At 37.9% G+C, this 26,864-nt stretch overlaps 1 protein-coding gene across 1 annotated transcript in view; it reads right to left on the bottom strand.

Moving 5' to 3' along the window:
- The window catches only part of LOC140237942 (slowpoke-binding protein-like), a 33,453-nt gene extending 6,686 nt beyond the window's left edge, over positions 1-26,767 (bottom strand). Inside the window, exons 1-13 of the mRNA XM_072317874.1 lie at positions 26,632-26,767; positions 24,808-24,881; positions 20,332-20,429; positions 18,640-18,720; positions 13,251-13,402; positions 12,209-12,319; positions 11,362-11,457; positions 10,646-10,731; positions 9,669-9,775; positions 7,930-8,027; positions 7,098-7,148; positions 5,892-5,957; positions 5,102-5,163 (exon numbers count right to left, since the gene is read on the bottom strand). Of these exons, the coding sequence (XP_072173975.1) occupies positions 5,102-5,163; positions 5,892-5,957; positions 7,098-7,148; positions 7,930-8,027; positions 9,669-9,775; positions 10,646-10,731; positions 11,362-11,457; positions 12,209-12,319; positions 13,251-13,402; positions 18,640-18,720; positions 20,332-20,429; positions 24,808-24,881; positions 26,632-26,643 (1,094 nt within the window). The 5' untranslated portion in view covers positions 26,644-26,767. The remainder of the gene's footprint in view (positions 1-5,101; positions 5,164-5,891; positions 5,958-7,097; positions 7,149-7,929; positions 8,028-9,668; positions 9,776-10,645; positions 10,732-11,361; positions 11,458-12,208; positions 12,320-13,250; positions 13,403-18,639; positions 18,721-20,331; positions 20,430-24,807; positions 24,882-26,631) is intronic.
- Between the last annotated feature and the right edge of the window lie 97 nt (positions 26,768-26,864).

Below are 26,864 nucleotides of genomic sequence, written 5' to 3'. Positions count from 1 at the left end.
AGGAAACAGTAGAAAGAAAAAAGGCACGCAATGCGTCTTACGAGAAGCGTCTTTTAGCGAGGGCGTTGATCGCTGTCATTCTCCTCCCATGCTGTTGTCAATGGAAACTAAAGAGGATGCGTTTAGCAAGTACCAATACCTAAATAGAACCTGAGAACCTATTGTAGGCGGGCACGCAATGCGTCTTACGAGAAGCGTCTTTTAGCGAGGGCGTTCATCGCTTCCATTCTCCTCCGATGTTGTTGTCAATGGAAACTAAAGAGGATGCGTTTAGCATACAAGTACCAATACCTAAATAGAAAGACAGCATCGGTAGAAAAAGTCAATGAAGTTAATTAACGATGGTTGTCTTTTGAGATCGTGTTCTTTGTGTGTACTAAAAACCCTCAAATTACGCACATGGTCGTAATGTTGCAGAGCATCAAAGACTGCTTTCGCGTCTGTTCTGCTGCAGCTGTATACAGCCGTAACATTCTGAATTCCCGCCATATTAGGCACATTTCCTTTATAGGCGTTGCGTGCACAGTAATTATCGCTTATCACGCTTGCCAATGCTGCACATATATACGTATCAGAAGCAAAGGTTGATGTAGACTTGACAGCTTCACGTTGGGTTTACAATGATTGTATCATAAATACACTTCTTGTTCTCAGTCACTTTTGTAATACCATAGCATATAAAAAAACCATTAACTTGTAGCTTAAGCTGATTTTTTTTTACATCACATTTGCAGTTACAATCTTTCTGCGAAGTCGAGTATAGATAATAATACTGACAAATATTCAGAATTAATACTTAGGCCTTCTTCATTTCGTTTTGTATTCACAAACCTTATTGGAAAAAAAAAATGATTGCTTGATTACTTTCGGGTAAAGGAACCTCCGGAAAGGAACCGCATTTAATTCTCTTGTTAACGAACCTAAGCTAATAGCGAACCATATTTCATTGTGTGATTAACGAACCTTCAGAATAATCAATTGTATTAACCAACCCCCCCCCCTCCCCCGAGGAAAAAAAAAAGCATTTCAATGTCATGCGTTGTCAATAGTGATAAAAGGCCCGTTTTTATTTCGTAGTGTGTCTCAGTACTCCTGTGCTTATTTTTAAGGATGTGCCCCTCTTAATGATTGCGATTGATGTTCAACTATTTCTTTCACGCAAGCTTGAACAGGAAGAAGCTAAAATTCAGGCAAGGAGACGAGTTTTCTTCCATGAGATACAATCATTAAGACACACATCTATTCCCGAAAGTTGTGTGATTGCTTATGTGCTTAAGAATTGTGTCCATTACATGAATCAGGCACTATGCAAAACGGTTGAAATAGTCGAACTTCGGGGGGTTTTTTTTCAATTTCATTTCCACCTCAAGCGGGAATAGACTAGAAATTAGTTTGTCTATACTGGCAGGAGACTTTACGGTTTTCCAGTACATGCTCCGCATTTAAACAGTCGCCATATTTTCGTGGTCAGAATCAGATAATGGACACATGATCTATTATAAAAATGAAAATACAAAACAACGAACACGCCATATGTACAAACATTATGAACTTCAATGAATTAAACTTACCTGTGATATTCTGCATAAAAAACAAGCACGCCGATTAAATAATTGAATAGAATTAATAGAACACACAGCGATCATGCGTGGCAGATCAAATCAAGTTCAATTGGTGAGAAAGCTAAATGAAGTTAAAAAGTTGACTTCTTTTCGTTTCTCTTTCAATTCATGAAAACAGAATTACATTGTATATCTATTAAAGAGGATTGTCTCTGTTGCGAACGATTGCCATATATAATCTTCTGCGCAAATCCGAATCCCTGAATACTTTAATTTTTGCTTGACAATGTAATAACCCTGCTTATAACTTTATAAAGGACTCGCAAATTAAAAGTTTCAAACCGTGTACTAAAACATTATATTGTACACGGTGTATTTCAAAAAACATTTTGAATGCGTTGTGTGTTAGCATGTTAATAGCATCAATCTGCCTTTTATTTTCCGTACGTAAAGTGCACAGAAACGTAACCAAACGTTACCAAATACAGTGATATGCATTGTACGGCGGGGTACTATCATTAGAAGTATATCCCATTCCTTTTTTTTTTATTTGCTTGAAGCAGTCGTCAAACCATGTGTCATTTTCGTAGCGCCATCACTTAGGAATTAGAATGTATGAAGGTAATCGTTACTCATTTATTTTGCGCTACTATTATAGCATTTACATTTTCCAACTCCTGTATGGTTACGATTACGAATGTTGGTTATGAATTCAAAAGACTGGTTCATTAATCGAACTATAAAGGTAATAGCTGTTTTGAAAGTAGTTCGATACAAGTTCAAAACGCAATCGAAGTCATCGTCATAGGGCGAACTGATAGCTCTAGAAAACTTGTTTAGGCTAGTAAAGATTGCCGTATGCAATCTTTGTAGAAAGTTTTGACTTAGGCCATCTTTTAGGTATTTTGAGAAATTATATAAAGAATTATTTGTTTTGATTATGTCAAGAATAAGTTTGAACTATGAGAATAAAAAGGTGCGGTTACCCAAACAATGTCGTAGTTCGATTAGACATGATGGGTAAAGTGAATTCATAACTTGACTAATCCTTACTGAATTGATGATCACTTCTGTAAACCATCAGTTATGTCTTGTAGATGATACCTCTGTAATCGTAGTCAAAATTCTTTTGAGCGATGAGACGAAAACCAACAAACAAAATGCTGTGTATCATCGCTCGAGATTCCAACATTTGGCGTCACTCGACTAACAATAAGTGACGAATCAAATGGAATATTATGTTGGGGGATAGCAGACTGTGTTACGATTTTTAAATGTTTCGAGCAATTGTTTTAAAAAAAAGAGAAAATGAGGCAAAGTTCAAGAAATTAGAAAAAAGCACGTAAATGCAGGCGATCATGTTTGATAATCAAAGTGAGAGATTACAATCGGCTGTGCGGATGTATCTGATTGCCTTATTTACATGTCTGATTTCTGTAAACTACATGTATGTTATATTCAAATTTAAGTTCCCTTCCCTCCTTGATAAATGTTGTGTTGGGTTTTCGCTATAGGCATTTATTAGGAAACGCTGTAAAAACGACAACAGATGCCTACTACATGTACTATACATCAAGAGATGACCCATATACATACATAAAACACACACATTTTGTACGTTCTGATATAATGCAACTGCTTGTTTGTTTGTTTGTTTGTTTCGAATTACCATGGTCTTTGTCGGGGGAAAGATGAAGAAAAGTAGTAGAGTGTATCACCCTCAAATCCGGATGATTGCGATAAGTGTGTATCCCCGCCCTTTCTATACAGGTAAATGATTTAAGTTTGGTATGCTATTATAAAAGCCTGCATGAGTCACGCAGAAGAACTGATTCCGCGATCACTTTTAACCTTTCATAAAATTCACGTTTTAAGATAGTAATGATAGCTTGTAGGAGATAGAATAAGTTAGCGTCCCTGACTGTGGTTCTGAACACAAAAGGGGACTGAAAAATGCCGATCCTCCAACACTGTTGCTCCATTCCTTCACTGATTCTGCTATCAATGGCGAAGAAAGAATACCGGTTGCATGATTATCCACCCCTTGATAGCAGGAAGTTTACCTTTCATTGTTTAAGGCTTCGTTGATGCGGGGTTTACTCGGATACAAGGCGTGAACAGTGTCGTCCGAGTTCTTTCATTCGAAATTCCTCAGAATACGCAATTTAATGGGCAATTAGCGCTGCTACTTTGCAAAGCTGTTAGCCAAATTCTTTGCAGACTTGACCTCTCACATGTCGGCTACACGCAATACACGACAAACAGCTATCATTACAAACATTCTGATTAAAAAACAAAACAAAATGAAGAAGCACACTTTTGAGTAGCGACACAGCTTTCTGTCCCTTTCTCAAATAGGTCCTACTTCTAAAAAATACACAGATGACAAGAGTCAGAATATCCTCCAAAGGGAACACGAGCTATTTGGGCATTAATAATGTTTGTCTTCCGATTTCTCTCCATGCCGTCACGGCCCAAACCATCATAAGAAATAGGGCAATAAGTTTTATTAACCAGGGAAATAATTGTGCGCATTACTTAAATTTGGCGAATTATCACACGAATTGTCGACTTTATAAAAACGAGAATAATTGACAACTTTGACCCTACTTTATCTCCAGAGATGAACTTTAAACAGCAAGTCACATACCAGGGAACGAAAGTAATGATTATTTGAATGAATTCATTAATGAGGCCAATTAATAACCGTTGTAAAAGTACACACACGCATAAAGAGGTTTCAAGTTCGATATGTGATCATTGTATTAGCTCATAGATGAAGTATCATAAATTTTGCGTGATCGTTCGTTGGAATTAATTTTTTTCAGCGCGATTTGTGCGTCACATCAATACCACTTCATGAAATGGAGTGCATGTATCAAACGAAACTCGCTGGTCATGCAATCGATGGCCTTGGTCAGCTCACTATTATTGCGTAATTCTTAAAGCCCTCGCCGCTTGGCCGCCGACGCCGCCGCGCGCACCATGCTTTGTTTTGTCTTTAATGGGGTCAAGAGCAATGCCTCATTAGCATACACCCTAGCAACGGAGGCGGAGTCTCGATCGGACAAGAACAATAGGTGCGAAACGCAACGCAAAGGCGAGTGTTCGAAAAAAATGTAACCGAAAAAAATTGTCTCAGAAAAACTGTGATTTGGGACACTTGTACTCATTTTTACACGCTGAAATTTTCTGTACAAACAGATAAAACATCAAGGAATCAAAATCCGTCATAAAAAAATTTCGACCCGAGCAGTGCTTCCCCTTCATTTTCGGCTCATTACGGGAAAACTCCCCGTGCGACTTATGACTCATTTTGTCGGAGCGCCACACAAATCACTTCTAAATCTACATACAGATTAAGTGGATGATTGTGGATGACTTCTACTTGTGTGACTTTTTCTCCCTTTTTTGTGAATGAGGGGGAGATTAGGGTAAGGGAGGATTCTAAGGAGCAAGAGACCATTCTGGTTTGAGCTGGAATTTTTATGGCAGGAAGCTGAAATTTCCATATCATAGCTTTGGTACCGAGAACTCACTTTAGAGCTTTGCCCCTCTTGGTTGCCTTGATCAATGACTTCATGGCAGCTGTCAAGTGCACCTGTAAAAGTTACGAGAAGGTATAAAAAATACACAACAAATACATCATTCAACAATGTTATACGAGAACATGAAGTAATGCGAGAAAAAGCTTTCAGTGAGATTTTCATTTGTTTGATATTCGGGCAAAAGGACAGTCATAGTATTTTGCATGAATTCTCGAAAATTAAGCACACATCAGATTTGGAGTACATCTGGGCATTGTCATTTTGTCAGCAATATCTCATCACTTTCCAATTTTGTCCTTTCACAAATCTTTCATCATTCTGCTTGTTGTTTGGTTTCAGTCCATTTTAAAAACTGCAGTCATCTTCAACATGGGCAGTCAGGCATTTCAGATTCATTCAGATTCATCAAGATTTCATGTTTTATTGGCCAATATAATATGAAATTCTCAGGTTTCACATTTGCAGATAATGTTAAGGGTCGAAATTCACAAAGGTAGTTCAAATTACATCCATGGTTTGAATTAAGTCTATGACCTAAAAATAACTGAAATAGATGTACCTTTCAGATGCATGTTTCATTATTGGATCTCTGTGGTGTACATGATCTCTTACAAATATTTATGCAGACGAAATGTGCATGCCAGTAATCCATGGGCTGGTTTCACACTACCATTGCAAATTTGGGCCATTGAATTCCTGACTGATAATGGAATCATACAATTTAGTCAATCAAATACAAAGATCATTTAATGTAACATTGATAAAGCATACTCTGACTCACATATTTTGGTTCTTGCTTCTGGAGTTCTTTCAGCCTGACCTCTGCAAAGAACTGATGATCTGCAACCTGTCAGAAGGAAACCATTTCGGACGAGATTTTTTTACCATCATGATTAACGCTACAGTAAAGAGTCACTATTTTTTTTTTCTATAGTGGCAGCCATATGTAACACTGAAATAATGTTAACTCTTTATGTGCCATGGAGTAAAACCCCTGTGTGCCGCATTATTCTCAGACAGCAACTTAGTCATGCTTTCAGAAAAAAAAAGTTTTTCATATCCATGTAACTCGTTCAGATTTTTTTTTTTTTTTTACCCTGGACATGTTATGAACAAAGTTGTAGAGAAAATGTCAAGCTTTGTTTTGATGTAAATTGTATGACAAATCTATAACTGTTTTTTTCTCAAATGACCAGTAGCTACATTATTGTAAAGGCATGACTTTTGCACACAAAACAGTAAGAGAAACTTGGAATGACTTGCTAATCCAGTAGGGACCACCACTTGATAGTCAAAGACAACATAAAATGCAAGCTACATGTGACAGGAACTGAATTGCGCAAAACGCTTTCATTAAACTGTGGCATTTGGCTATTTATCGATCACTTTGTGTGGGTTTGTGCATTTGAGCATAACATGCGAACTTGGCAAGCTGTCGACTGAGTCAGGCATGTGAACGTGTTACATAAAGAGTTAATGCAGTCAATCTTGCCTAAGTCAACCTTGCATTAAGTCAAAAGATTGGCTAAGTCCAATCAAAATCCTACCCTGGATGAATATAAACATGCGTATCACATTCTTTTGTGTAAGTCAGAATTCAGGTGGGTGGAAGGATCTTCTCTGGTCCCTTTGGATTTGACTTATGCTAGTTGTTTGTTTGTTTGTTTGTTTGATTTTTTGTATCTACTGTTTAGTGGTGATGGAAGCATGATAGTTTTGATAGTTCAGTCTGGCCACCAATCCATACATGTGAGGAATGTATCCTCAATCAAAATTCTGCGATGTAAATAAAAAAAAAAATGTATGTATTTTAGTGGATTAACATCAAAAGTATGTCATCACATGTACTGGACTGACAGACAGACAAAACACAGATAGCATTAACTCTGTCTGTACCAGGGACTTTGTACAGTGTGTACAATACTATGGGGCTTTCTGTGCCAATTGGTGCTCAAAGCACACAAAGGGTTAAAAAAAAAATACTCACATTGGTGATGGTGGGATAGTCTCCAGCAACATCAAAGATGAACTCCAGCAACTGGAAAAAAAAATAGAAAGAAAGAAAGAAAAGGAAAGTTTGTGATAAAATTATCATAATTATGACTCAAAATTGATAATCCATGAGTAAGAAAGATTCATAATTTGTTTGAAAATAGAGTCCAAGCTTCTCTAGCTCACAGTCACTACTTTGGTGAAAGCATTTTGACTCAATACTCTATGGAACTTTGTGGGTCCTGTAGACAAAGTCTATGAGGTCTTTAGAATCCAGAAGGAAACAAGTAAACTCAGCGAATCAATGTTGACATCTGGTTCCTGAGCTTCAATATATCTTGTCCCAAATTTCTTCAGCAGAATAGCTCATTCAATTTGCAACATCAGGTGAAAAGTTTGTGAAACATTTCTTCTTCTTCTTCTTCTTTTTTTTTTTTTTTTTTGGGGGGGGGGGGGTGGGATGATTAGTGAAATGCTTAAAACTTTACCATAACCTTGAGCCATAATCCTGCATTTTATCTCTCCATCAATTAAGCCTACTTCTGATATATGCCATAATCGTGCCAAGTTTACTGGATATGTGACTTGTTCTTTGAGGTTATGACCACACAGATGAACAGATGAACTACAGGACAAGTGAAGACTGATCCTGGAAGAAGCTTTAAGTGCAGAGATACTACAAGACCCCAAATTAATCCATAGCCTCCAGGAACCTGACAGTTTCTGTACAAAGGCTACAGAGATTTCAGATAGGTACAGAATGAGTTAAAAAGATATTATTGCAATTGCACCCAACTCTTGACCAGAATGGCCATGAACACACTCACCTGTATGAGCTCTGGGTATCTGCACCGATTGAGTTGCGCCCTCGCTGGAAATGCCTCCTCCAGTTCTCGTCCAGCTCCCATCTCGAACAGCACGTGGCCTTAGGAACGAATTTGTTGGGCACCGTTACACTGTAATTGTAAACTTAGTACTTTTGGGGAGGTTTGGCAGGTTAAATTACAGTCACCTATTAAGTTATATTGCCATACCCACATTCCAAGAGGTCATGGTTTACTGATGCTTAACCCTCTCACGATCACTAACCCAACACGCCATTGAGATTGTGCATGAATTGCTGGCTGATGGTGCTGATAGGGGTATTGGTCCCAACCATTTGAGGGATTTCACTTTAAACATGATATCTATTGATATGTGACTCAGTATTTTCTTCTGCGTTTATGAATTTTCCCTTAAAAAAATCAATGTAGAAACATTCTGGAACAAAACAGGCTTGCAAAATGAATACAAGTGTGCAAGACTTCCTCTTTAACCACTCCTATCAAACTTGTCAGTTTCCTGCTACATGTAGGTGACTGTCGCGATGTTTTACCAGGCACTGGAGCGGCTATTTCGCTAAGTGCAAGGGAGGAAATTAAGATCAGATTTCCACATCCAAAGACCAGTTTACACAGCTTAAAGGTCCAGTTTACCTTCGGAAGCAGTGATTTCAAAAATTTTCAAGATATCATATTTGATGCATATGTGTAGGTCTGTTGTATCATAAAACATCCTACCATATGAAATATTTGCAATAAAACCTAAGATATAAGGAGATATCAGGGTTTTTCTCAATAAACCGTAACTGTATACGGTTTAGTCTGGAAAATTTTTTATTATAACTATTGTTCACATTTTGTGTATTTAACAACACTTAACATCGATCATACGGATTCAAATTTTGACAGTGGTTGTTTCTATCCCTAACTCACATTTTAGAACTATTTCATAGCACTAATGCTTTCATCTGCAAATGGTAAATTATGCCTTTAAAGGCTACGTTTTATGTTTCCTTGTTGAGGTGTCATGCAATGGTCTTTAACATTAATGAAACATCAGGACATGATTTTTTTTTTTTTTTAATTCAAAAGTCTCATTTATTAGGAATGGGTTATATTGAATAAACATGGGAAAACAAACTAAACAAAATGGGGAAAAAATGCGGATCTGGGGAATGCGTTATAAAGAGGCATGCAATTATTAGTAAGTTACACAAACTGCAATTGTCATTGTGGCAACGAGGAGACAAACCAATCACTTATCAGAGTTAAGATTGTGGCCACATTCTCAGCAATCAACGTGGATTACAACACTTGAAAGTATTGCAACTGACTGACGAATTGCCCTTATTGCAACTGATTGATAAATTGCCCTACATTGACGTAAATAAGCACTGAATTGATCAGTGTTTTAAACACTGATCAATTCAGTGCTTATTTACGTCGATGTAGGGCAATTTGTCAATCAGTTGCAATGAAAACATCTCGGTGGAAGAATTTCATAAATTTGAATAAAATTGCCTTTAATTGACATAAATAAGCATAGATTATTTGATGTTTTAGTAGAAGCTGTGACAAAAAAAAAAAAATAAAAAATATGGGCATATGTACTTGGGTTGTATTCAAGCCAATGATCTCCTGATTACTTGACGGACAAACTTGAAAGTATCATTTTTGAAATAAGCAACCTAACTTGAGACATCTCTGGCCTCACAAGGTGAAGAAAGTGACCCCAGTGAACCTACCAAAGGATATTGTGTCGATGGCCTCGGCCTGGTCTTTAAGTAACCTCTTGATGCTGGGGTAGATCCTGGACGTGTACCCTAGGAACACATTTTCCAGTCCAGACAGCCTGCAGATAAAATGGACATAGAGAACTTATTATCTACAAACATGGCACCCATAATGTCTCTCTCTCTCTATCTTATCAAAGGACTCACTTTTTCTGTTACTCACAGACTCTTTCTATTTCCGTTTCTATATCACATTAAGACTGTCTGTCTGGCTTGTTCCCTCTGTTAAAAACACAGACATACAAACTTTTTTCTCTCTCTCCAAAAAACAAAGACATACCCACAAAGACATATACGTATATACACTTTCTCTTACTGTCACAAACACAGACATACCCATACATGAATGGTTCTGTGACATTTGCTGCTGCAACAATTACTTCCATGAAGTATCTGCACGCCAAGCCAAACATAACTTCTAGCCATAAACTTGTAACTCCGACCCTAAATCCTAATCCCCACATCAAACTAAACCCAAAACCCCATCACAACCCTACCCAAAACCTTAATTCCTTGGAGAAAATAAGACCGTAGCAATTGTTGCAGGAGCAAATGTTGTGTCACCCACACAAACATATATACACATTTTCTGTCTCTCTCTGCCAAAAACACATAGTACATAGACACTTTCTCTTCTTTGTCTCACACAGATATACCCACACACAATATACACACTTTTTCTTTCCATCACAAATACAGACATACCCACATACACAAATAAACACCTTTGAGAGGATCTCCACACGTTGACTAGCCTGAAGGTTATGAGAGAGGGATGAGGGTTAGTGTGAATAAATGGGGAGCACGGTGTGGTGACAGTTTGCACTTGAGTATACCAAGTCTTTCCATGGTCAATGCACAGACTTTGGCTTTGAATTGAAATGTAAGGGTTAATGGTCAGCAGGTCAGGGATCGAATTTGTCTCTCACCTGCAAGCACTCTTGTGGACAATGACATTGCCAGACTGGATGTGGCTGTGAGGTGGGAAGCCATTGTCCTGAAGATACTTGACAGCCTGTGGGAGAAAAGGGCATCATGTGAGTGCCAGATTTTTTTGATTAACGCGTTATGGGCTGGCTCATATTAAACAGGAATTTACCCCAAACACAAACAGCTGTATGTGGATTCAGAGAATACAGAAATATTACTTCTTTCATTACTACCCCCACCTTTTTTAGAAGGCGGGGGGGGGGGGGGGGGGGGGGGGATAATATCACCCTGAACATGTTATCAGTAATAAGTCGCGCCAATGTATACTACTCACAAAAAATAAAATTTTGGGAAATTTTTTTAATGATATATCTTATTCAAATTGTTGTCCTACTGTGATATCACAAACTGTGGTAGTCTTCTTACCTAGCAATGGTGGTACTGAACTTAAAATATAGACATAGAACTCCATTTCCCACAGACTTTCCCTTACCCATGTACATTATTACGTAACATATGTAACTCTAGTAATCAAACAGTACTTACCTTGTAACCAGCAGTTACAAAGTGCAGTATCCAGACACTCATACTCGTTCAAATACTTGCAAAATGTAAAAAAGAAAATATGGTCAAATATAACAATGAGGATTGAAAGAGCACTTGTGGAAAAGAGAGGCATTTTTTTCTGGTACCTGCATTTCCCCCAACATCTCACCTTGAGGATCTGTAACCCAAAGAGCTTGATCTGTTTGAGAGGCAGACCCCTGGACTGCATGCTGTACTTCTCTGACCAGTTGTGCCTTGGCTTGACCTGGTGAGATTGACCGGCAATAAATATCTCAGTTTTAAAAACCAGTTATTACCACAGGCAACTTTACCTGTTATAATGTCAACCCTTTGAAGACAAACTGATTTTCCTACAACATGCATTTCCCATTCACCCCAGCCTGAGAATACTCGGGACCAGTCTTAAATGGACTACTCATACTTGACAATTCCTTCAGAGGGCTAGCCTGTTGACTATAAATGTACTAATACATTACAAAACCATAATATGAGATACACAAAGGCAGGTTTTTCAGTAGGCCTGATATGTCGTTAAGAGCAAGCATACAAGATTTTGTGTTCTTGGTATTCCAAGGAGTAAACCTCCTCACATCTTTACCTGAAGCTGGAAGCATGAAATTAAGGAAAGGCATTGCTTTTTCTACAGATTTTATGGATACTGGGCTTTCCCATAATATTACTGCCTCTATCTAATACAGAACAAAATAAGAATGTTGTACATCTCATTCTACAAAGTTCTCTCAATTTGTAAGCAAGTTTGTTAGAATGAAATAAATTTGTAAACATTGTAAACAATTGGTAAACAACTTCATCATTCCCATCGGGAACAGAAACACTGATTATATTGTATTCCTGCTAGTACAAATAAAACGGGATGGGTGACAGAACTGGAATGGAACAAGAAGCTTGGTTTTCTATCAGTAGTGAAAACTGCCAAACAAAGAATAAAAAAAATAACATCAACAACAAATGGTCCCAAAGCAATGAGTACTTACATTGTAGATGTAGTCTTTCAGGGAGCCACTGGAGTTGAAATCCTGGACGACAATCACCATCTCATGTTCCTCCCACAGGTCAATGTCCAGGATGGGCCAAATGTATGGATGCTGGGGAGGAAATTTGTTTTGCTTTGCTTACATTATTTGTTTTATTTTATTTTTGAAAGAAAATGAAAGCTCCTAGACTGTGAAGGCTACAACACTTGAATATTATCGTAAGTACCAACACCTTCATTTCAGATTTGTGATGGTACATTCAAAATATCACCTCAGAAAAAAAAAGAAACATAAGGATAAAGACAACAATTTGGCATCACCTGATAGCCACAAGGTTGCACAGGAAATGTAATCTCTGGCAATGCCAACTGACACAATTACTTTGCCAATATGGTCATTTTTTGTTCTTTTTTTTTTAATAGGGGTTATTGAGTTATATATCTTGATTATGACATGTTTATAGAAAAAATGATTGGCACTAATATATTGCTCAATAATGGTTTTTATTGCATTTGTTAAAAGAAGCCAGGATGAAATTCATAAAGTGAGAAAGAACGGTGCAAAATGGAATGTAAAACTATTCACTCAATGATGTAATGAAACACATAAGAATGTTATGTTTTTTGTGGTCTATGTATGTATGTATATATATCTACAAGTGCTATCTATCTATCCATCAATCTATATATCTATCTATTTATCTATCTACTTACATGTATCTATCTATCTATCTATCTATCTATCTATCTATCTATCTATCTATCTATCTATCTATCTATTTCCACATGATTCATGAGATTGCAGTTTGAATATATATTTAGCTTTACACCTGCCTTTCAACTTCTGTGTAATCTGAAATGGTGCTGTTTACTGGCATAACTTGCAGTGTATTTGGAGCTGAATGTTTGATTGGCTTTCCTAATTTCATAATATCAACATAGAACTTTTCATACCATGACCAAAATATTTCTTCCCAAAATGTAGGGAGAGCAACTGAACAGGGCAACAATAGGCTCTGTGGTAACGAAGAAACCTTTCTCACCTTCAGACCAAGCAGCAGGTCACGGATGGTCTTTTGGTTGGAGAAGGTGAAGGGAACCGGGCAGGTGGGGCTGCGACTGCACTGTGTCACCACCTGGTCCGTCCAGCGGCCCTGGGGTCGCACCATGAACCAGTGCTTGTCCATTCGACTCCCTGGGTGGGTCAAACATATTTGGACATATGCCATAAAGTGTACAGAGCAGGAAAGATATAACACCAAAATGTACTGCAAGTATATATAAAATACATATAGTAGAGCAGATAAGCCCTCAAAATCACGTGAATTGTGCAAAATTTGACTAAAGCATGAAACTTTCACCAGTGTTAGTACATGCCATAAGATTTATTTTAAGATCGGGAGGTAAGTCTGATTTGACCTCTGATGACCTCCAGAGGTCAATGTACTTTAGATATCAGAAAATCGATGTTTTTAGACATTTGCAAATGATATATGTGATTACGTTGCACTAAACATGCATTTATACCACAGAGAAATCATTTCCAGATTCAACAGAGCACTGACAGGTTTTTACCTTTGACCTCTGATGACCTCCAGAGGTCAATGAACTTTAAATATCAAAATATTGATGTTTTTAAACATTTGTTAATGATATATGTGGTTATGATTCACTAAACATGCATCTATACTTCAGGGAAACCATTTTTCTGATTCCACAGAGCATTGACAGGTTTTAACCTTTGACCTCTGATGACCTTTGGAGGTCAATGACCTCAAAATATTATATTGATCTGTGATGTCATTGGTTAATGGTAACCATTGTTAAGATGTACAAAACAAGCATATCAGTCTTACAATGAAATTGTCTTCATATTCTAAAGAGCAGACAGGTTTCTACCTTTGACCTCTGATGACCTTGAGAGGTCGATGACCTCAGAATATCAGAATATTGAAGTATGACATCATTGGTGAAAGGTCAAACATGGCAAGGATGTACAAAACAAGCATATCTCTATACAATGACATCGTCTTCATATAGGCACACAGACGAGTTTCTGCCTTTGACCTCTGATGATCTCGAGAGGTCAATGACCTCAAAGTATCAGAATAGTTTGGCATCATCAATGGTAAACATGATGATGTTTTAGAGAGCACTCGTAGGCCCTGTTTATTAACGAGCCATTACCGTTCACCTATGAAAATCACACAAGGTCAAATACCTCGAATGAAATGTGAGGATGTTAATATTGATATTGCGATAGTTAATAGTTAATTATTGTTTATAATGTAGGGCTTACAAATCATGCATTTCTGTTACCAAAAAAGTGGCTACTCATTCCGCAGAACTTTTCAGGTAATTATCTAAGTCGGGTATGTGCACAGGAGCAAGGGGTGTCGATCTGTTTTCACTTGGGGGGGGGGGACTTGGAAAAAATGTAAAAACATAAGTTCATGGTGCAAAGGAATGAAGCGGAGGGGGAGGGGGAGGATGTGGGTGGGGGATTGGATTTTTGCAGGTTTAGACCTGAAATCAGTGATTCAGTGTAGCTCTTGTTTAATGTGTGCGTCATCACTTATACGGAAGTTGATGGGGTGTGGGCGCATCTCACCTACCCTCCTCCCAAAGACGAAGGTTTTTTTTTTTTTTTTTTTTTTGGTTTTTTTTTTTTTTAAGAATCCGATGCATACGTTTTGGGGAATATTTGGAATATTATGGATCACCAAGGTGTACCAAGTCTATATGGATGGGAACCCAGGAAGCGCAGCGTTGGCGAGGGTAGGGTATTCCACTCCCATTCGACAGAGCTCTTGTATTTTGAGAAATGAGATTTAACGACCTGGCACACAGGCACTTTTGAAGGAATACCTCGAAATATTGTTCAGTGGTCGCTATCCCAGTCAAGTAAAATATTTATCAACAAGGTGATTTCCTTCACCAGTATACCTTAAGATGATGTAGGCCTGGTATTTGCCTTGCACGTTATTACATCTATTTCTTTTTTAGTATTCTCGTTTATATTTTGATGTGAAAGTTGTTTACTTTGCCACGATTTTAGTTGTACATAGAAAAAATAATCCAAGACTGAAAATGAAACTGATACAATATTTAATGATTGACATGATGCACATATTGTGTATTTCTATAGCAATATAAGTGAGCAATTCAAAAGGCATGTACTCATTTCACATGAACATTAGCGATGATCCTCTGACCTCGGATTGAAAGATATGCATCAAAATGTAAGAATATTGATGTCTGGTCTCATTGGTTTGTAATGGCCTGCTGCTTATGAAATAATAATTATATTTAAAAAATGCATTTTGTGTGTGTTTGTGTGTCCAAAATTGTATGCAGAGTATTCCACACACAGTTCAATTTTGACTTCCATCTAGGACAATGAGCGGTTACTTTTTTCTCAACTACACTGTAATATCAAAATCTATTGAAAAAAACACTTTTCGTTGGAGATCCATGCGGGATGGTCAAAACAAACATAAAAAATAGATATCTCAGACCTAATTGTTATAACAAAGCATCATATCCTCATATACCCAACCCAACCCTCTATGCCCAGACAATGTAAACCACCCCATGGACTTACTTGGAGCTTTAGAATATCCTTTGTCAACAGAGAGAGACATCCAAACCTTTGCAGTGCCGACTAAGATCTGCCATGGAACTGATTGGTATTGGCTCTGCATCATTGACAGCAGATCTCGTTTCCTATTCTCCTTCTTCTTCTTCTTCTTCTTCTTCTTCTTCTTCTTCTTCTTCTTCTTCATTATACTGTGTAATCTTGTAATATTCTACCATGGAGCCTTTTCTTAATTAGTTAAAGAAGGCATCCAAAGAGCTATATGAAGCAAAAAACAACAAACAAATGCAAAAACAAAAAGAGAGACATATGTGTCTTTAATAACAGAGCTGAATATTGAGTATCTCTCTCCTGAAGTGTTTCAAAGAGATACAAGAGACAGTGGCCGAGAGTAGCCGCCACCTTTTTTGGGAGTAGGCCTACTTTGTGTTCTTTCAAATGATGCCTGACATTTTTGGTCATTTGCAATTTTTGAAGAATGCAGCAATAGAGCCACAACTTCCTGCGGAGTGGATATTGTGGGGTTCTTGATGCAGAACATCATCGCTGAATTTGCCTGAGCTGTACTTTCTTACAGGGATTGCCATTGTAGTTATGTTTTGTTTTGCTTTGTTTTGTTTTTCAAGTGTGGCTGTAACACTGCTTGTTTTGCATATGATGGTCATTGCAGCTAAAGAGTGCATATCTTCTCTGGATCATTCCAAACTTCATGATGTTTCACCTGGGTGAATGGATCCCAGATGATGCATGCATATTCCAGGACAGTCCTGAGCGGCATGGAGTAGCAAAACACCTGAACTTTATGATACTCGTATCTTCGTCTGGAGAGAGTCTTTGGTTGAAGTTTAACCTTTTTAAGCTGCTGTGGCGATTTGATTCCAGCTGAGCCTCCTATTGGAACTCCAAAATATTTTGCACAATCCGCTTTCTCCATGGTTTGCCATGAATGCTTATCTATTCCCTGGGTAGGTCTCGGATGGCAATAGCTAGTTGCAATACACAGGATTGCTTCATGTGGAATGCATGTTGGGCCTCACAGTATGTCGAAGTTTTCAAGATGGTCCATGATGTCGCAGCTGTGGACTGTATACTCCAGGACCATGAGTCATTCATCGCAGTCATACTGTAACAACCCACCAGCTTTACATTGGCCAATACAGGCCCACCAGCTGGAAACTATGCAAATATTGCCCATGAGCTTGACACTTAGGCAAACCAGTCCCATAATGAGTCCGACAAATGGGGGAAAAGATCTATGAGACTTACACTGAATAGATTAAATACTCTGTATATCAGTCTCGTGGGCCTTGTTTTCCTCGAGTGTCGAGATAATGGCCATATTTGCTAGTCTACATAACTAACCCAAACATAACAGTTGTATTTGAGGTCACTGCCATCACTCAAGAAACTTAAGCTTTATTTCTGAAGTAATTGACCTCTCACATTTCAGAGACCTGTTACTATAAACCAATGCTCTGTGGAATATGCATACATACTTTGATCAAAACATCAATGCGTGATTTGTACATGATTAAGCATTTACGATTACACCAATGAAGCCAAACATCAATACAGGTAGGCCTACACATGTGACCTCAGTGACCTCTCATTGTCCTGAGAGGTCAAAGTTGGATATAATGCACAGGCTAATGACCAATGTTCCATGGAATGACAAGATTCTTCTTTTATAGCATAAATGATTGTACATCGGGTATTACAAAGTTGACCATTGACTATACATAGAATATCAATATTCTGATATTTTGAGGTCATTGACCTGTCACCTTCCTCAGAGGTCAAAGGTAGAGACACGTGAGTAATTTCTCTTGCTCTGTGGAATAGGAAAACAATTCAATTGTAATACAAATGAATATAACATCTAAATCATGTTTGTCATCAACCAATTGCACCAAATATCAATGTTCTGACATTTTGAGGTCATTGGCCTCATCATAGGTCATCTGAGGTCATCAGAGGTCAAAGGTAGAAATCTGACTCGAAAGGCTCAGTGGAACATTGAGGCAATTCCTCTTACAAAAATTAGTTTTTAGTACATAATTATCGTGTTTCAGTTATGAGTGACGCATTAAAATATCAATTTTCTGACATTTTGAGGTCATTGACCTCTGAAGGTCATCAGAGGTCAAAGATAGAAACCTGTCAGGGCTCTGTGGAATATAAAGACAATTTCACAGTGACAAAAATTAAGTTTTAGTACATCATTACTGTGTTTTATCATTAACCAATGATGCAAAATATCAATTTTCTGACATTTTGAGGTCATTGACCTCTGGAGGTCATCAGAGGTCAAAGGTAGAAACCTGTCAGGGCTCTGTGGAACATAAAGACAATTTCACTGTGAAAAATATTAAGTTTTAGTACATCATTACTGTGTTTATCATTAACCAATGACGCAAAATATCAACTTTCTTAGATTTTGAGGTCATTGACCTCTAGAGGTCATCAGAGGTCAATTCAGACTTACCTCCCGATCTTAAAATTAATCTTATAGCATGTACTAACAATGGTGAAAGTTTCATGCTTTAGTCAAATTTTGCACAATTCTTCGGCTTATCTGCTCTACTAATATATCAATGAAGGTCAAACATAACATGTCAGATTTCTATGATTAATCTCATGAACAATCCCTTGTTCATTATGTCACATGGGGCCTGACTCTAGTCCACTTCCATTTCAATTTCAATTTATTTTCATATATCTCATTTCTCAGTAAAAAAAAAAAATACATCAAATATAACAAAATAAAATGATACATGATATCTTGCTAGGAAACACATTCAAATGAGGCCTTATTGATCCCACTCAAAGCTTACCCATATCTGGGAGATGCTGGCTGAAGGCATACTTTCCATTTCTTGAGCGGATGAAGTACTGGAAATTCAGGAGAGCATTTTCTGTGGACAGAGGACAAAAAACAAGAAGGCTTATGCTGTATGCAAAGATTTTGTACTACTGTCTATGGACTTACCAGTGTAAAGTTTGTCAAAATAATGTATACTCATCAATTGTGAAAACTTTAGAAGTATGTCTGTTTATATTTTGTGAGGTGCAACATAATTTTGTCTCTACAACCAATGCTACAAAGAAAAACGTTTCATCACATAATCCAGGTGCTGTATAAAATTTGCATCTTTTTAAATGAATAGACATACATGAAGGTAATTGCAAATAGTGAAAGCACACTCCTTTGAGTCCTTTCAATTCATTCTTTTTTTTTTTAGTTCAATTCAATTCAATTCAATCTATTTATTTCATGAATTCACATTCAAAATATTAAGAGATGTGTGAGTCAAAGGAGGAAATCACACAAAAGCCTGGGGCTTGGAAATAAATAACTCCTTTCCAATACACTTCAAATTCATTCTCCTTTCATTCTTTTAAATTGGCTTTGATTGATTCAAGTTTTGAAAAGTAAATGAGTAAAAAGTATGGAAGGCTCAGCTGAAAGCAGGAAAGTTCTAGTGGTAATTATTAAAATGTGTTTCAGAATCTCATCTCATCCCCTGATCATCCTAAATCTTTATTTCATCTGTTTTTGTTCCTCTAGTACCCACCAGCACTGTCATGAGAACAAAATATTAATACTATTAACTGTATATGGCATATATTCAATAGCAAGTCTAAGTTTTTGTGAATCGGGACTTCCCGACGATTTGGCGAGTGGTTAAATTCACGACGGTGGAGTATACTGTACTGAATTGGAAAATGGATGTGTGCGTCACATTCATATCGGGATCAGAGTCATTATTTTCGCATGTCTTTAATTTCATTAACAGCATCTGACTTGCGAAATTTGCGAAATTTGCGAAAATAAACACCTAGCAAAATATTAGGCATATACAGTATCAAGTGATTTGGAACTTGTAAGTTTTACAATTGTCTCTTGTCAGCTGTATGAGCTTATCAGGGATCCCTATTGACCATACCTTTGCATTTTGTTTGCTCACTTCATAGCTTGAATCCCTTTCCACGCTTGATTGGCTCCCTGCTTATGACACCCAACATGCCTCTTTTGTTTTCATTGCAATGTGTCTCTGGCCCCTCCATGATAGTGCATGTTATGTTGCAAGGTGTGTCTGTAGTCCATACAGAATGTAAATGTCTGCTCTAAACCTTTCATGTTTGCCATTTTGCCTCTGACAAAGATTCTGCTAGGATTAAAAGCTCAAGCCCTTTTAGACTCAGTTTTACTCTACTAGCTTGATACTAAGGGATATTGCAGTTTTCAGTGGCTATTTGTTTACTGGTATCTTCAGTCACATCAAACAATCTGTCCTGAATATGGAGCATACTCCTAAGGGCATGATAGAAATATTTCTCCAACTTGCCCAATTGGGTATTCAGGCAAGGGCACCGATTCATTGCCAGGCAAGGGCCAATCAATTTTAACTTGCCCAATAGTGAGCTGTAGTTGCCCTGGACTAGTGAGCAGGTGGATTTGCAGCACCCTACAACTGTACCCACTTCAAATACACCCAGTGATTGGGAAATGGACTGGGGCCTACCTCGCACTTCGTTCCTCTGAACCTGCCTCGCATGAGACAGCTTCTCTGGCAGTGCCATGTCCTCCTTCAGCGGTGTGTAGTCATAGCGACTGCAGTGTCTGAGAGCGAGAAGAAGAATGCACGCTCACAATTAATCCATAGATGCAGGATGCAATCTCTCCCACAGCCCCACAAATGCATCACAGTTTGCTCTTTTATCCCATCCATGCATTAACAGTCATAAAAGAGAACAGAACTTCTCAAAACACTACTGTATACTGTGAAATTTTTGTGAATATTGCAAATAAGCTCACAGCCACATCCGCAAAAATACTGACACAAATACATGTATGAATAAATTTGCCCTACATGCACTGTCCCAGGCCAGCACACTTATGATACCACTTACATACTTATAATGTCACTTATGAAATGATAAATAGCATACAATTCTACTAGGAATTCAAATATTATATGATGACAATTTGTTTTGAAATGGCTGAGATATCCTAAAACAAAGTAAAACAAAGTGGCCCTTATGTATAAAAGGTGGGTCCCATCTTTACAATTAGGACCACTTTGTTTTTGGATATCTCAGCCATTTCAAAACCAAATTTCATCACTCATGAATGATCAATTCATGAATGATCACTGATCAATTCAGTGCTTATTTACGTCGATGTAGGGCAATTTGTCAATCAGTTGCAATGAAAACATCTCGACGGAAGAAATTCATGAATTTGAATAACAAAGCAGTACCCGCTGCATGCTATAAGGATTAGAACCAACACTTGCTGTCGGGCGAAAGCTCGGTGGTCTAGTGGAGATGACGCCTGTCCGGTGATCAGGAGGTCGTAGGTTCGAATCCTGCTCGAGTATGTACGCCCATGAGTTTTTTATCATGGCTACTACTAAAAAACACTGATCAATTCAGTGCTTATTTACGTCGATGTAGGGCAATTTGTCAATCAGTTGCAAAAAAAAAAAATTTCATCACATTGTAAACTTTAAATTCCTCTTAGACTTGTATGCTCCTTCATACTTCACAAGAGGTTTCTTGTTATCTCACAAAAAAGTTGGAAACCTAAAGCCATGTTCCAACCAAAACTATATTAAACTTTAATGAAGACATTACAATTCTATATACGACAACCTTTTTTTGCATCTTAAACTTTTGAGCACCCTGCAGTCACCATATTTTCCTTTTGGAAACCTGATTTCAGCAAATGTTATTTTCAGCTGGTAATTCTACAGCACAGAGCAAGTTCAACTTGGAATACACTGACTGTTCATTTCTCAAATGAACATTATATGCAGACACTTCCTCAAAGCTCTTTATACCATTTTAAAGATAAATACTGAACCTGTGATGATTACATCATTGCAAATGAAAAGCTTTACACTCTTGAGGATGAACTAAAAGTCACTCCTGAATGGGCCATTTTTTTAAATAGCTAATTGTACACCATTTCTTTGTTGTTGTTGTTCTAAATTACACTACACTTGTATTTCTGATTAAGAACCTTAAAGTGTATCTGTACACAGAAATTTAGTTTTCTGACATTGTAGGTTATTGTACTGGTAATATCCCTATGAAATATAACAGTGCAACGTTACTCACATACAGAGATAAAGCAATATATCAAGAGACATACAATGTAGAGCAATCTCTAAAATGCCAAAAATTACATGCGCCTTGATCTAAGAGTAGTCTTCTGGCCTTATCGACTGCATTCGATTGTGTAGTTCGACAAATTTCTGTATGGTCAGTGTACTACGATACTCTCAAAATACATAAACGCAAGCAAATGTCCACCCATGTCCGCAGCTAGGTTGGTGCTGCCGTGCCGGGCCACTGACCAGGCAGCCACGGCAGCATCTACTCATGCGGATGCATATGGCTCGATGAGGCAATACCAATAGACAGTATTTGATATAGCTGTGTGCAGACAGAGGCGAATGAAGGAAACGTGCACACACCGCTGGTCTACGCACGGCCACTATTCTCAGATCTGGCTACTATTGCAGCGCGCACTAGTGCTTGCTGATTTATTGGAATTAATATTTCAGGGTTTTAGGCATTTTTTGTGATGGGATAGAATTTTCTCTAGAGTTCTTAGGACATGCTCTCACACCTCTCAAATTTAATTTCAGGGGAGAGATTCCCTTTAAAAATGACCAGTTTGCATTAACTGAACAGTTAGAACTGGCACAACAAACTGTCCTTAGTTTCACATTACATGTTAAGATGTTTATATAGATGATCTTAAGTATGGTTCAGCCAAAATGAAACTTCCTGTGAACTATAATTTCTGGCATTTAGCCCTACCTGGTAATCGTATTGACTTATTGTACATGTACGTCTTTCAAAAATAACTTATGTCCATCATGGATTCATGCAGTACACAGAAACTCTACTTGGCAAACCAGAGTCACTATAAAGAAGAAGTTATCCCACTTCCTGTAAACTGTTTCCCCTTTTTCTTTTTCTTTTTTACCTGTCCATTACGAGAACCTGGTATACCAAGTTGCCATAGCATTATTAAACTCATTTATACGGAAACCTGGTATTCCCCATACTGCAGACTGGAGTGTCTACATTTGTGGTCTAAATTCATGTTGATAATTATTATGTGTTATGCTGACCTGAAGAATGACTTTGATTCAAAGATAAGAGTTTATTCTATAAATCTGTTCTTTTTCTGTATCAAAACTGCATGTATTTTTGTCTTATTCACATTTTCCACAGTAGAAGTGTGAAGATGTACCAATCGAGGCTGAGCTCAATAGCTTTTGACTTTCGCTGACCCCATTCAGGTGTCCTTATTGTGTATAGCAAGAGTCGGTGAGCCCATCAGCGCACAGTGTATTCATGATCTCACGTTAGATCGAAATTTTCTATTTGATGGCACATGCAATTGACTGTAAAAAGGGGATACATGTACTGCTTGACTGCTTTCGACCAGGCAGATTACCAACCTGTCCGTTCCTTGTCAACAGGCAAAAAGAGTCTCATTTGGGGGCCTTTAAGTCTCTCAGAGAATAGTAGAAGGAATGGGTTAATACTATAATGACACAATGTGAAACACTGGTCTAGATTGTGGAAACAAAGCATACCATCATCTGGGTGTCTCAAATTACACACCCATTGTGACTTATGGATTTATATACTGGAAGAATTATACAATATCCTTTGGTATGTGAAATCTGACTATTAAACTTTGTTTTTGCCTTGGATTAAAATGCACAAAAAACATTCCTTGGATTGAAATACACAAAAGCCTGCATTAATAGTCAAGGAGATCTATTTCTTCAGGCATTTTTGGTCTGTTCGCTAAAGCAATACTGCACACTGGCACTGGTCTGACAGTCCCTGAAAAGGTAAAAATCACTGCTGGACCAATAAGTTTTTCAGGAATGGACCAGTAAAAATAGAAAAACTGGGTACAGACAGACAAGTCGGACCAGTACAAAAAAATGGGTTAGTGTGCAGCCCTGGCTAAAGTCAGATTTTGGGCCTAACCTTGTTCTACCATCTACCCATTTTTTTTTTTTTATGGTTTTACCCTATTTTGAGGGTGCCGACACCAAATCTGGTTGATGCAACTCTTGTATCCTTGATGGTTTCGAGATATTCAAGTTTTTTTAATGCTCATTTTGAAGGCCATCCTTAATATCTCAAAGAGGTACCTTGAGGAAATGTTTACATAATATGCAAAGTGGTGAAAAACATACATTGTACGATGGATCACCAAAAATCTAGGTTTGACAAGAAATGACCAAAAAAAAAAAGAAGTTATGACCAATCAAACACTGGAAAGTTAGTATCATCTTATCTTAGAATTTGAAAATCACCTCCAAATGGTCACCTTTGCAATGTTGTACAAGACATCACATAACAAAAATGTCTATATGTTGGGATGCCTGTTTGATGTAAGTTCAACACCTACCAATAAAACAAAGCAAAAAAAAAAAAGGTAACATTATTTGGTCAGATTTTGTAAGGACTTTTTTTCACTGATCTGTTCCATGCTTCATTGTTTGTTTATCTTAATTAAGTGTACTGTACTGTACGTAGGATAAGAACCATCACTGGCTCTCAGGCGTAAGCCTGGTAGTATGGATACGACGCCTGTCTAGCAATCATCAGGTCATGGGTTCAAATTCCACCCGAACATGTATGGCCCAAGATTTTCATCCCAAATGTGGCTACTGTGTTACCGGTACTCAAAACACTGAATAATCAGTGTTTGTTGCTGTTGAAGATTTAATTTGTCAATCGGTTGTTCTGTTTGTTGTTGTTGTTGTTGTTGTTGTTGTTGTTGTTGTTGTTGGTGTTTGTTTGTTTGTTTTTTGTTGCTGGGTTGTTTTGTTTTTTTTCTGGGGGGGGGGGGGTTGTGTGTGTGAGTGTATTTTTTTCTCATTGAAATACCATCCCCAAGTGGTCAACCCCCACAAATCTGACCAAAGAAATACAAGCTGGTATCACAATCTCACCTGTATAGCTTGAAGAGCAGGAAAGCCAGACCCAGAGCAACAAGCACGCTCAACACCACTATCAGAACTATCAACTGTAGAAAACAACATCAAAATAAAGTATAAAACAAAATTATTGAATGCTTCAACTGTACAAACACTCCATCATGAATTCTTTGAATACAACAATATACCAATTAACTCATGCCTACTCAAATTTTATGCATATCTTTATAACAATGCTTATTCCTCTCAATCAGATATCTTCCCCGAGGCTTTTTTGACACAACAACAACTAAAGTGGACAAACTGGATTCCAAGTATAGTCTAATGGGTCTAGGGCAATTACCATGGCTTACTGCCAGCTACACGGATGTGTTGAATATGAACAGAGAAAATGAACTGTGTGACTTGGTCTCTGTGGGAGTGGCCAAATTATCGGACAAGTGGCCATGTTCAAGGTTATGAACCATGAAATGTTGGAGAAACCCTTAACACAACTGACTTTTATGGAAATTTGTCACAAAAGATCTTGCTCCAAGATGTAAATTGACAATGTTTATTCCATTCATACTGGCAGGCTTGTTCTCTCTAATGATTTCACTACTGGTGTATATAGACCTTCTAGTTTAGTAGTTCTAATCTAGATACATTTTTCAGTTATGGTCTACAATAAAATTCTATTTCAATTTAGAATCTAATTCTGAAAATGTGCTTTAGTTGAACCACTTTCAACAAGGGGCTTGGAGATTCTATGCCTATGACATGTATTGACTATTGTATCATCACCCTTCTTCTTCTTCTTCTTCTTCTTCAAAATACTCCTAAACGTTCCATCTGGAACCAAACGAGGAGGAAGGGGGAGTCCGCAATGTTGCTCCTTTAGTCCTTTTAGCTCGAGTCTTGGTTACAGGAAAACATACAGGTTGTAGCCGCTTGCAGTTTAAAGGCTGGGTTTATCTTTAAAAAATTTCTGAGGAGGAATCACAATCCTAAACATGTTTTAGGCATTTTCAGGGGTTAGATAAACGCAAGTGTGTTTTCAAACTCGTTTAGAAACGCCTTTCAAAGGGCATTTTGAAACGTGTTTTAGACCACGATCGCCGTTCTGTGAGTAGATAAATGCAATGCCGTTTTGAAACGCGTTTATATCTCAAGGTCAACTCCCAGCTGTTCCCGGTTGTGCTCTCTACCCATTATTTGTATGTGACTGATGAGGCATGTTTGCTAGTACACAGCTGATGACCTTTAAAACTTCCTGGGTAACGGCGCAGTAGCTGCTGCGCAGTGACAACACTACAATCGCGATTGTATCCATGGTGGTTACAGACTAGATAAACGCGGCACCCCCAGAAAAGTGTTCAAACTACGTTCGCAAACAACATTCCAAATAAACGCATTTTGAAATGTGATTCTCTCTCTCAAGTTAGATAAACACAGCCTTATTATGTGTCGTTGACTGTGCTCTGATATTCGTGATACCGTCTACCCGGTACCTCTTTGTCCGGTGCTATTTTAGGTCACAAATTAATGACTAATGTTGTCGAGCTGGGCATATCATATGTCAGTAAATTATTCCATTAAAGCCGTGAACAATTCATGAGTATTAAGCATTGTCGTCATAAGGTAGTACATTACGCTGCGTCATACGGGCGCCTTTTAATATAACTTATAATAATAACCGCGACAAGCAGCGGTTTCTTCACCCTTGGTTACAAACATACATCATTGCCTACGTACGGGACTGAGCGTGGAACTGCAAAGAGCAAGCCGACATGCAGTACAATTTACGAAGTTAGAATAGGACAAAGAGCATTCATGAATTCATTTTAATGTGCAACCTACCCATGTGTCCATTTTTGATCACGTAACTTCAGTCATTGAAGTATCAAAAGATGTGTCTTTTCATGTTTTCGGCACTGTTTACAATGTGACGTTCAGTATGCACAAGGTCAGGGATCGGCTCATCACGGCTCCGGTGTCTTTCCAGCATAAAGTGCAGTCACATGATGATCGTGCGATCAGCGATTGCAGCTTCCAACCCACAGAACTCTTATGTGTAAGAGTTCTGTGTTCCA

The sequence above is a fragment of the Diadema setosum genome, chromosome 2 (genome assembly GCF_964275005.1).
Source record: "Diadema setosum chromosome 2, eeDiaSeto1, whole genome shotgun sequence".
Classification (NCBI taxonomy): Eukaryota; Metazoa; Echinodermata; class Echinoidea; order Diadematoida; family Diadematidae; genus Diadema; species Diadema setosum.
Note: the sequence above shows the minus strand (reverse complement) of the source record. Positions and strands in the feature narration are given on the sequence as shown.